This window comes from Pan paniscus, chromosome 9 (genome assembly GCF_029289425.2).
Source record: "Pan paniscus chromosome 9, NHGRI_mPanPan1-v2.0_pri, whole genome shotgun sequence".
Lineage (NCBI taxonomy): Eukaryota > Metazoa > Chordata > Mammalia > Primates > Hominidae > Pan > Pan paniscus.
Genome location: NC_073258.2, coordinates 106,667,603 through 106,680,226, shown reverse-complemented (window position 1 = coordinate 106,680,226; position 12,624 = coordinate 106,667,603). Strand labels below are relative to the sequence as shown.

The following is a 12,624-nucleotide window of genomic DNA, read 5'->3' as shown; positions in this document are numbered from 1 at the left end:
TGTACATTTATTTACATTGAGCTTCCTTTGTTTACCAAAATATAGAATTCAACAAGAGGCAGTTCTTTACTAATCAACATATAACTTGAATACCTGGGCAAAGACAAATTATTCAGGTGGACAAAGAAATAAATGAATAAAAGTGGGATTCAAATTTTTGATTTCATAAGTTCGGAAATAAGTAATCAATAAACCTAACTAATAAACCACACAATCACTGATTTGCAAACTTGAACACCAAAGAAAAAGATATTTTATGGTAACTATATTCATTTTTTGTTTTGAGGGGGCAGATGGAGTCTTGCTCTGTCACCCAGGCTGAAATGTAGTGGCATGCTCTTGGCTCACTACAACCTCTGCCTCCCAGGTTCAAGCAATTCTCTTGTCTTAGCCTCCTGAGTACCTGTGATTACAGAAACCCGCCACCACACCCAGCTAATTTTTGTATTTTTTTATTGGAGACGGGGTTTCATCATGTTGGCCAGGCTGGTCTCGAACTCCTGAGCTCAGGTAATCCACTGCCTCAGCCTCCCAAAGTGTTAGGATTTCAGGCGTGAGCCACCACACCTGGCCAGTAACTTAAATTCAAATGTTGATAAATATCAAGGTGGGAAATTGACATCTTTTAGTATTTTTTGTAATGTTTTTATGCTATTAACACTTGAAAAAATATCTCATGATATGAAGATTGGTGTGTGTGTGTGTATGTGTGTGTGTGTGTGTGTGTGTGTGTATTTAGGCAATGACAGGTTACTTCTGGCAACAGAATCCTCATATTAGAAAATTTCAATGATTCTATATCCTTCCAGGACTGATGAGTACTTGGATTCCAAATCCTCAAGTACAGAATCCACTAGGAATGCCATGTTGCCATGCTTCATTCATTCCATCTCTAAAAATAGAGTTCTGTTCCAGAGAACAAACTCTTTCATTTTACAAGTTCTGAAAAATATTATCTCTCTGAATCACTTGATACAGGTTGTCCCTCAATATCTATATTGATAATTTTAATTTTTAGAGAAGTACTGGTAAACTTCCTTTAAACATATAACTACTTTTTAAATATACTTAAATCTTGACTTGAGAGTTTCACCCAAAAAGGTATAGAGCTCCACATACATTGTATACTTTACTATGTACATGACATAGAAAACAGAAGAAATAAAATCAGTGTGAATATTGTTTTAATTGAACTATTTTATGGAATTTATTAAGAATATGAAAAACATGCTAATTACTTGGCAATTTTCCAGTTACAAATAAGTGGTTTATTAAAGGAATAGGACAGTTAAACAAAACTAACACAGCAAAATGGAAAAAGTGTGTTTTTAGGGTTTGGTATTTGTAGAGATCACTTAACTATAGAATGCAGCATAGTATTAAAGCAAATAAATCTTTTTAAAAAGAATAAAGTATCTTTTACTTTTTAATAGTACATTTCTATATATTAGTATGTGGAAAATTACTGCTGCATTTGTTTAAATACATTGAATTATGTATACCTTAAATGCAAAATAAGTTGAACTAATCCCTCTAAAATCTGGAAGAAAGAGGAATCCACAGAGTAGCTATGCTAAATATAAGAGGGTTTAGTACACTAGAAATGAAAAAATATAGATAAAATGGAAAGATAAAAGCAAGTTTTTGAAAAAAGAAATTAGCCTGGTTTGTCACCATGCTAATCTTTAGAAAATCTGATTCTGATAAGATCATATACACAGGACAATGGGATGAAGGGGAATCAAGGGGCGTAGGACTGGAAGTAATAGCCCTGTGCCTTATCTGTGACTGCAAGAGAGTGATTGCTAAGGAGTGAGGACAAGCAAATATTCATAAATTTGATGAGACAGGCTAAAATGAAGAAAATTTCTGCAGATCCAGCAAGCTCAGTAGGTCTCTGTATCAAATGTCACTGTATCAAGTACAGTGATAAAGGAACATTTAAGTCCCTAAAACCTTCAACTGTAGTATCTGTTTAAAAACTGTGGTGTGGGAAGTGAAAAGATAGAAGTCATTATTGTTTGAAATTAGAAAATTAATCTCAGATCGATTTATTTCATCTTTATTGTGAAACTCAAAGCATGGGGAACTATCTGATCTAAAACACTGTTTTATTGCTTAAAACAATTCTTGGAATTAAAAGAATGTGCTATCCTTTTACTTTTCCCTAAATTAAGTATTCCACCATTTCTGCTTCTAATAGAAACTGTGTACAAATGTCATGTGTTATAGTTAATGTTTACATTGCTATCCGGTGAATTATTTTCCCCTTCTAGTAGCTTACTTGGCAAGACTGATGTTCTAGTGACAGCTCATCAATGCATTATTTGGTAATATCATAAACCCTGAGATAGTAATGCACATCATTTATGCATTCACAATTTCACTGATGACTGAGACAGGCACAGGATAAAACTGCATTGAAATGAAAATCACTGTGTTTAAGTCAGGTGTGTAATAATGTGAAAGTACCAAAACAGCGAGGCTGGCATTAAGTGACAAGTACAGACTCTTTAAATGCCTCTATATTTAGGCTTACCATGGCACATAAAACATGAAGTATATAAAGTTTCATAATGGGGCAAAACCAAGGCAATAGTTGAATTCAGATGTAGTTTTCCCCTGTGGCTTAATTCTTTTTTCAGTTGATTATAACTGCGGCATTTTTTTGAAGCACTGAGTGTAGGTCATTGCCTGAGGCAGCCTAGTGGAGCTGATAGATGTACCATTATTGTGTTCCTATGAGAAAATGATTTTGACAGGTACAAAAATACCCTTCACATTCTGGTTTCCTCAGCCCATCAGACAAATGGTTTATTTAAACCAGGTCAACATGTATGGGAGAGGAGGGAAGCAAACAGGGTAGGAAATGAATGAGATTTTTATCAAAGAACCCAAATTTATGCATTCCTGAAAGCGTGTTGCCAGGGGAAATTATTTTCTTGTCCCATTAGAGTTCAGAATGTTCTGCAACAATAAATACTTATATTATAAAAATCTTCCAATTTAAAAACTGAAGTTGGGTTGGAGAGAAAGGAAACAAGGAATGGTGCTTGCACAGTTTGTATGGAAGACTCTATAAATCTAGGAAGCAGGTTTCCCCATTCTTATATTTCTCTTAATATATTCTCTTATCTACCTCACCAGTTCTTTGAATTTAAGCATTTGTAACTTTATAAAGATTAGATATACACATTTTCAGTGTGCTTAATGCTAAAGAGCTTTACAGTGAGTTAAAGAGAATATATACTTTTGAAATATTTTCACGGAATCAATATAGCATTTCTTCTTCCCTTTATCACTCAAGGCAGAATGATGAGCCTGCAAATAATGTCTTTATTTAAATGACAATCAGTCATCAATTTTCAGTAAAGTGCAAATGATAGCACAAACTTGTATTTTATTTTGGTGCATATACATAGTAATTTTTAGGCAAAATCGTTAAATTTTACCTGCTTACTTATGGATGGGAGCAGTTATAAACCGGCAGCACGGTACTGAAATTATGCTGAAATACATTAGAGTAGTAATGTTTCTATTATTAAGCTGTAGAAATAGGGATGTGCTAGGTAAGTTAAAAAAAGTTTGTTTAATCAAGTTTATCCATAGACTATTGTTAATCAAATCTACTGTCATGAATATTACTTACAGTTTTAAGAAAATCTATAAGTGTTTTGTAATTAACTTATACATTTTAGATTATACCTAATAATACTCCAAATTGTTGACAAGTACATTGTTCATTGTCTGGTTTCTTTTCTAAACAATGCCCAAGGATGAATTTGAGTTGAGTGATTTGCTCTTGATATGATATTATGTAAACATCTAAAGTATATTAGGATACTATAATCAAATTTTCTTTAAAAAGGATAAATATCTTACAGAAATTCAAGTATACAAAAGTTAAAGCTGGCCTAAGGAGTAGCACATTTTGTTGTTTATAATTGTTAAGCTGAATTGAGTGAGAAGATTATAAATAAATACATTTAAAATGGAAATGTAATCTCTCAAGTGCTGTATGTAGGCACGAACAAAGAGCTATTACTACTTTCCCATGAAAGCTTAGAAAGTAATAAAATATATGTTCTGTCTTCTATGCTATTAAATATTCTAGTGTTTAAACAATTGACATAAGTATAAAATGTGTTCATTTTTACCTAGTTCGATATTCATAAAAATGTCACTCTGGCGAACTTTTTAATTTTTGGGTTTTGAAGTCACAAAATGAATGCCTATCTGTTATCAGACATTACCAAATGTACAGCTCTGGATTTAAAAAGACTAGAAAAAGGGTTTTTTGATAAAAAAATTCATCCCCATAATGGAACAAACACTAAAAAAAACTAAAATAAAAACCTCTATTGTTCCGATGGAAGGTCAAAGGGACATACAATGCAATTACATCCATATATATAATGCAATTATACATATATCCATATATGTAATACAATTATATCAGTTGGAAAATTTTTATCTGCAAAGCAGAGAAATCAGCACAAACTAAATGCCATACAATGTCCTAGAGAGGGGCCTAGAATGGAAAAGTTCTTGCTGTTATTACCTTGTGAGAAAGCAAATATGTTGCTGTGAAGTTCATTGTTACAGAATAGATTATAGAATAATATAACTCACGTAAGTAGTATAATCTGCAATTAAGGTTTTGTGTTTCAAACGTAGCAAGTTGAATGTATTCTTCAAACATCAAGTTTTCATTTTTACGCTCTCAGCCCAAAAGCAGACATAAATCCAATCTTACCAGATCCAATATTATCATAGCATTATCAACATTGGAATGTTTTGGATAAATTATGTTATAAAGTTGTTTTAATTACCTTTTCATTGTTACTATGCCTTAGAGAATGTTCCTCTTGCAATATGAATAAGTCAATTACCTTTTGCAAATTAAAGTGATTATAAAATCCAGTTAGAAGTACTAGCCTTAAACATAGCTATTACTATTGTGTTTGTAAACCTTATAATAGCTAAAGCCCATGGTATAATTGTTGGAAAAATTGCCTGAATTTCAAAATGATAAACATTTCATTTTTAGTTTTTCCCTTAACTTACTCTGAAGAATTCTTTTGTTGACCCTGAATCCAGTGTTCCATAGGCAATTTCTGTTTGTTTGGCTAGGTCTTCTGCACTTTCTATGGGAGAGACCATTCGCTCAACCGTCAGGAAAGCAGCGAGGTTAGCAGTATAAGATGATATAATGATGAGTGTAAAGAACCACCAAACACCTCCAACAATTCGACCTGAGAGGGATCTAAACATGGATAAAATAATGCACATTTTCCTTTCTTTAACCAACATAGAGAAAGAAAAGAAATACCGTCAATTCACCATGCATATTTAAAAATAACAATTGCAAGTATTGTTTTATTTTCTGAGAGTCTGCTCAAGAATGATTCTGGATTTCTGTATAATCTGATGTCTTCTATGGTGTATTTAATATATAAATGCCACTGAAAATATGACAACCATTTCCTTTTTATTGTTTAAAGAAAATGGCAGAAATGTAAAACTTAATAGCTTTTCTTCAGCTGCGCAAGGGGAATACGTAGTTGAATTCATTAATACTCTCCTGCCCTCATTTCTTAGCATCTCTGAAATTAGGATGCAGCCTATGGTTGATGAGATAAAATATAGTATCATGGTTTAATTGGCAGCATTGTTTCTCTCTTTGTGGTACATAAAGTAGCAATACCTATGAACAGGGACTGCAGTCTTAGATTTGATGCAAGTTTGTAGATACCTTTCTGAGACTAAAGGAAATAACTTGTTTTTACCTTCAGTCAGAGCCCTGCCAGGATGACGGGATGTAGGCCAAGGTGAGATTGGACCCAATGAGGGTCTAGAATTGGTCTCGAAGTGACCATAGTTGAGGCTTTTTTTGTTTGCTTGATAGTCCATTCCTGAGCTAAGTGGAGGTTGAACCATGTCTCAAAGTATCTTTACACACTCATATACGATTTTCTCTCTTCACTGTTTCTCTGGTATCAAGGATGTGTGGGGGAGTGTGAGTGCAGAGCAAATGTGAGAAGGGGGTGAGTAAAAAAATCCAGAGAATGTTCATCATTGAACTCACTTATTGTAACCATCAAACTACTTAAAATTCCTGGGGCAAATTGTTGTAAAACATTTGTTTTAAAACTTGAAGAATGATTTCATATTTTTCATAGCATTTCCAAAGTTAAAATACTCCCTTATTATAATACTTGCTATTATAAAAGAGACACCTATTGGGTTTAACTTAATATTTGCTTAATCCTGGCTTTTAAAAGCCATTACTTGACTTACTTTGATTTCTTTTTAGTTCATTAATTGAAAGTTTTCAAGTTAGATTCCTATGTTATTGGAATTTAAACATATTTATAATTTTCCTAGGTCTTAAGAAACACAAATTGCATTGTGCCCAAAATGCCTCTTTTTTGAGAAAGCATACATTTCTAAAAAGAAAGAAATCCATATATTTGTGATGCTAATATATAGTCAACAATTAAGGTAAATACTTTTCTTCTCATACCTTCAGCTACTTTCTCTATGAGAAAAGTAAGGCATTTTTTCTTGCAAAAGAAGCCTGCATTTTTGGTGAATATAATGGTTAAATGATATCTTAGTGGTATCCAAAGGAAGGAAACCATGACTCCACAGATATTGAAAAACATTTCCATAAAACTAGCATAGTGTTTGCATGGTTGGCTTTTTGCCTATTGCTTAGCTAATTTATGCATTGCTATATAAAACAATGTATATCTGGTACCTACTATCTTGACTCAGGTTCCAGGTATCTCCCTTAAGCTATGTGAGATGAGAATTAAGTCCAACATTAATTTCTGAAAATGAGCAACAACAACAATAATAGGAAAAAATTGCAATAATAGCAAAAGTGTTTGTTTTTTAAAAGGAAACAAAATGGAAATGAATTCCTATTCTACAATTTAGGTTCCAGTTTCCATTTGTCAAACCAATGAATGAAATATTAATACTAAATGATTTTTGAGAGCTCTGATGGATTGCATAGTTTCTTTGCTATTGAGAAAGTTAATATTTATGATATATCCATATTTTGTCCTAACTTGGAAGAAATTGCTATTTGGGAATTGCAAGTCTTTTTCTGTGTTTCAAATAGTCCTCTGTCTTCAGGAAAAGAACATGTAGAGAGAGAATCTGCACAACATTTAGAATTACTGGGAAATCAGTGAAGAACTTAAGAGATTTGAAACTAACCTGGGTGAAATGTCACATCCTTGCTGCATAAAAGCACCCAGGGAAAACCAGAGGCTGTTAAAGATGCCAAACTCATTGGGAGGCTGGTCGCTGGGTCCTTCCTTTCCATCCTCTGGCTCTTCTGTATGCCACTCATATGGACTAAATCTACTAACTAGGAATAAGACCACGCTGACACCAATGTAGGCAAAGACTATGCACATCCAAATCTCATAGGCCAGAGGATCCAAGAAGGAAAACACTCCTGGTTTGGATTTCTGAGGCTTTTTGATCATGATAGATATGCCCAAACTCATGAAGGGCTTAGAAAAGTCAATGACCTCCTCTCGTACCAAAGTGATTGTCAGAGGGGCAATAGCAATCTCTGCTTTCTATAAGAGAAAAAACACATGGAAACACATAGGTTAATGAATTTCATGAAGCAATTAGCACTGGAATGATCCATTTAAAGCTAACCAGTCATGCGTTTATTCTACATTTATTTTTGGAGTGCCAACAATGTATAAGCCTAGTGATAGATACAAACATGAATAATAATTTTTTCATAAGATATTACTTAAATTGCACGAAACATTTTTATATGTTCCAGTAATTAGATAAAAGGATAGAAAACAGAGAAAGAGTGGATAAGCAAAAATAACTTGAACTCAAATTACTGTATTAGTCTTTAAGGATCTGGGACAGTGCAGAGGAGACTTGACAGTCTTTCCATATGGCTGAATTTGTGAATTTCCTGGCCAGGAACGCTGCTATGTTGCAGCCTTTTCTGTTTCATTTGGAGCATTGCCACTGATTCATGACTTGGCCATCCCTTAATATTATGAATTGCAAATTTCAAACAGTCTTTTCTTTTTTATTCCTTTCCAGCTATGAGAAAACAGATCATAAAGCCTGTGCTTGTATGATAAAAGAAAATCCGTTGTTTGATGATATTTTACAATTCAGCACACACACAAAAATCTGGAAATTGGCATTTATTTCTTGCTATTCACATATTTTGATTTCTTTATCTTCATTTAAAAAAAGAGATTTTGAAAAACAGTAGATTCATTTCTCAGGTATTCTAATCATAATGCACTAGCCTCCATTTTCAGAGTTCTGTCATTTTGAGCAATTTTTCTGAGCTTGTTTCTACAGCTATAAAATGAGGATACTTTTTCCCTGTTTACCTCATAACATTATTGTGATTATTTATTAGAAGCCTTAATAAGGTAATAGTGAGCATTTATTGAGGGATTCTGTGACTGATGCTGATCTGATGCTGATCTAAATATTTTGAATAGCTTCTCTTTTACTCCTCATAAGAATCGTGTGTTTATCATTGTCTAGATGATGAAACTGAGACTCAGAGAAGGGAGATTCACACATCATGGCAGCTCTGGGATTTGAGCCTGGGCTGCTTCTATTAAATCACCACCACCTCTAAAATCAAGTGAAATAAGGTGTAGAGTGTCAATCACCCCACCTCTAAAATCAAATGAAATCAAGTGTAGTGTGAAAACTAAACTGTCGCATGATCTACTAATAAAAGGGAGTTTTGATTATTTATTTTAATAGGAATATACTTGATATTAAAATGGAGTCAGAAACATGCTCAGACATACAAATTCTTTCATAGAGGCTGCCACTCTTGCAATGACTCCTACCTATCCTCAGGCTCCTGGTTCTATACAGTGGCCAAGGGCTTGCTACAAGGGCAACTAGGGGGTTAGAATGGGGAAGGTACGTTTTAGTCACGTCTCCCTGGGTGACTGAGAATTGACCACATATGCCTTCAAGAGGGAATAAACTTTGTTCAAATCATAAAAGCCCATATATACAAGAGTCAGACCATTGCTGGAAGGTTATTATTTTCCCCATAGCTATCATTATGTGTATAGTTTTTGTTACATAAGTGATATGTGAACTAGCTGTAGAAAAATCAATATATTTTAATTATTTTATTAGTATGACCCAGCCCATTAGGAAATGTTATCTTTTCCCATCACCTACTCTTGTTTTTTCTTTCTATATACTCTGAGAGACTTTGTTCTATGAAGAGTATTTTAAATTTCTTTTAAAAAGGAATAATGTAGAACATTATATCTTACAATTCTTTTTCTCTTCTCAAATAATATAATGAACACTTTTCCATTTCAGTATACAAGTTAAAAGTAAGTTTTAATGATTGCAAATGCTTTATTGGAAAAATGTCAAAATGTACTCAATCATTTATTAAGTTTGAGGGATATTCATATTGTTTCCAGCTTTACAAAATTTAAAACAGTGAAGCTATGAACATCTTTGAGGACAAATCCTAACACATGCTTTAATTATTTAAGATAAATTTCTAGAAATGGAATGGCCGGTCTAAACAGTAATAATCTTTTTAATGCTTATAATGTACTTTGCCCAACTTTTCTCCAGAAAGATTATGCAAATTTCTACCATCCCCAGCACTATGCAAAGGCATGTTCAGTTTTAAACCTCAGAAAAGCTCTGTTTACTTGTCTTCACCAATTTTCTGGAAGGAAATTAGATCTTCTTGTACTAATTTGAATTTGTTATTATAAAACGAATAGCTACTTGTTCTTTTATGTATTACTATAATAATCTGCCCCCACTTTTCCATATTGAGTATTCATTTTTTTACTTCCTAATTTGTGAGCACTTTAAAATGTATTTAAAATATTCACTTTTATTTCCCATATATGTTGCAATTTTTTTCCCTAATCATCAATTGTTTTGTTTCCATAACTTAATTCAAGGTCTTTTCTTGCAATACATAGGTTTTAAATTTTGTTGTAGCCATATAAAATTATTTTTGTGTGTGTTTTCAGCCTTTGGTTTCATGTTCTAGAAAAATCATTTTCCTATCAATATTATATATTTTATTATAGTCTCTATAATCCTTCTATCACTTTTTGGTATCTTCCATGATGAAGTGTTAGAAAATTGTTAATTCTCCAAGTAGTCATCCTCCTGTACCAACAGGAATAAATAAATAACACATCTTTTCACTTACTTGAAATGCCTCCTTTCACATACTACATTGTTCTGTGAGGTATCTTCTGAAATTTTTAATTTACACAAGTTCCCACTAGTGAGGGAAGAAGCCTTAAAAAGACACATGAAGAGAAATACAGGTGTTTTCTGAAGAGAAAACTAAGTGCCATAGAAAGTGAACGTTGTATGAAGGTGGTGACATCCATGTCCAATGAGGGACACTTTCAAAAAGTTAGAGATAGGTGAGAGTCTAGAAAGAGACTAGTAGAGATAGGTTACACATGGGCTTCCTCTGCCAACATCGGGGATGTTGCATGTGCATTGTTTCATGACCTCTCAGTAATTCCCAAAATTGAGTGTGTAAAATGTCTCCACAGGTAATTCTGGTGCTAGTGGACCATGGAATGTGCTTTGAGAATTATTCCCTTGGACTAAAACACACACACACACACACACACACACACCCCAAGTGTGGTAGAGGCCAAGGAAATGACCCTGAAGCAGCACACTGCAGGAAATCAGGGTGAACTGGCTTTAGTGCACAGGCATGGTAGCAAAAAGGACCTGAGTGTGAGAGAGGTTCTGGGCTTCTGGGTCTCACACATGGTGTGTTGGATAACATGTAAATGCCTCACAGACAATCTGTTCATTACAATTATAGCAACAAAGTTTGCAAGGAGTAAAGTAAAAAAATATAGTGAATCCAAATTTAATAATTTTGCAGAGTTAATCATCTAGATATAATAGACTTTGTTCTATAGAAGAGAATGGATTTAGTTTTACCTAGGGCCCTGGGAACCAGGCACTCATGTATGTGTTTGCAGTAGGAAAACAAACAAACAAAAAAAACGTTGAGAAACAATATAGACTTTGCAGACACCAAAATGGAAAGTACCTAGACTGGGGAGTGTGTAAGAGACCTGGAAGAAGATTCCTTTTGGGAAAAGAGTGGACAACTCAAGCATCAGAGATTGGAGTCTTTAACCACTTGCAGACTGGCTGAGGAATGAATATGAATATAATATTAATAACCATTATGTTATCTTTTGTCTCTTTGAGAACTGCATAACTTTGGGACTTTTTGTTATTGTGACATGTATAGGACTGACATAACTTTTTCGCTAATTATGCTACTCCCTTCATATCCTTTGTTTTCATTATTTAAACAATTTTCCCTGAATGAAATGTGGTCAGAACACTTGCAAAAGAGTGAGTCTGGGCTGCCCAGTGGGTAGAGACTCCAGAGAAGAGATGTATGACAAATGCCCCAGAAAGTAACTCACGTCAGTTATGCTGTTCATAACTAACTGGTAATCCAAGTATGATTTTTTGAGATGAAATATGTAAGAGTGTTTTCTAAAGGAAATGAATTACAGTAGTTCCAACAACTTCAATATTGTTAACATCTAAGGTATGCTTACTGTATCAAAAGTTTAAAATATTAACCAAAGAACAAATGCTTTAGAAACCCTTTTCCTTTGGAATTTAAAGCTCGATATGAAACAGTCGATGAACTCTGTGGTAAAATACATTTTGCTATTTTTTAAACTGCATTTTTTTTTCTCATTTAGGGTCACCTAAGCAGTCAGCAATTCTTTCCTAGGGATATAAAACTAACCAATTGCTTCATAATGTCTAACAATTTCCTCATTCTGCACAGGTTTTAGCTGCTTTACTGTACTGTGCAAAGAATGTTCATTGCTTCATGGTCTAAAAGGCAAGATGCAGAATCGTCTGCCTTTTTATCAGAAGGCAGTTTTGCCTTCTGAATTGCAGTTTTGGCTTGGAAAGTGAGTCCCTCCTAGGACTTCAGTTATGTTCTAAATCTTTCTATCTTTATTGTTTTCTGAAGAAGATGACTCTCTGTGTAATTCTCCATTTCCAAGGGGTCTTGTAAGGATTAATCAGACTACATTTTGAAGGTGAAATATAAGTTGGCTTTTAGGAAATTTCATATTACATTTCGAGTATGTGTTACTTCATTGGTTACTCGATGAATAGAGTTTCCTACGAGCTACAGATTTGGTTTCTGGACTTCTGAAATATTGTGCTATCATTAGCATGTGATAATTGCCAGTTTGATTTTGACATTTGCAGTGGTAGCTGAAGACATTGATCTTGATATTGCTCTGATTCAGGCAGGAACATTTATGTTGTATTTGCCTTCAGCTATGAATGTGTACACTCAATATCAGGTACACTCAAGGGAGGCGCATAACATGCTTTCATGTGAGGCCCACTTTGGAATAAATTCTGGCTCTTGTGTTTTCCTATGTATACTCGTATAAAAAATGATGGCACTGCATAAAGTTTAAATTTACTGTGTTCAGCAGAATTGTGAGAATCTGACATTATTGATGAATATTTAATAGAGGATAAAGTAATATAGTGATTGCCTCACCAATTACT

At 33.8% G+C, this 12,624-nt stretch overlaps 1 protein-coding gene and 1 long non-coding RNA gene across 11 annotated transcripts in view; one reads left to right on the top strand and one right to left on the bottom strand.

Moving 5' to 3' along the window:
• Nucleotides 1-12,624, bottom strand: part of GRIA4 (glutamate ionotropic receptor AMPA type subunit 4) — a 375,233-nt gene that overhangs the window by 50,161 nt on the left and 312,448 nt on the right. For all 10 annotated transcript variants that reach the window (XR_004665232.3, XM_063608252.1, XM_034933614.3 and 7 more), the window contains exons 12-13: nt 7,231-7,601; nt 5,068-5,266 (exon numbers count right to left, since the gene is read on the bottom strand). Coding sequence is in view for 9 of the 10 variants with exons in the window: in XM_063608252.1 (XP_063464322.1) it covers nt 5,068-5,266; nt 7,231-7,601 (570 nt within the window). In the remaining variant the exon portion in view is untranslated. The remainder of the gene's footprint in view (nt 1-5,067; nt 5,267-7,230; nt 7,602-12,624) is intronic.
• LOC129393406 (uncharacterized) overlaps nt 1-12,624 on the top strand; it is a 61,931-nt gene that overhangs the window by 34,027 nt on the left and 15,280 nt on the right. The window lies entirely within an intron of this gene.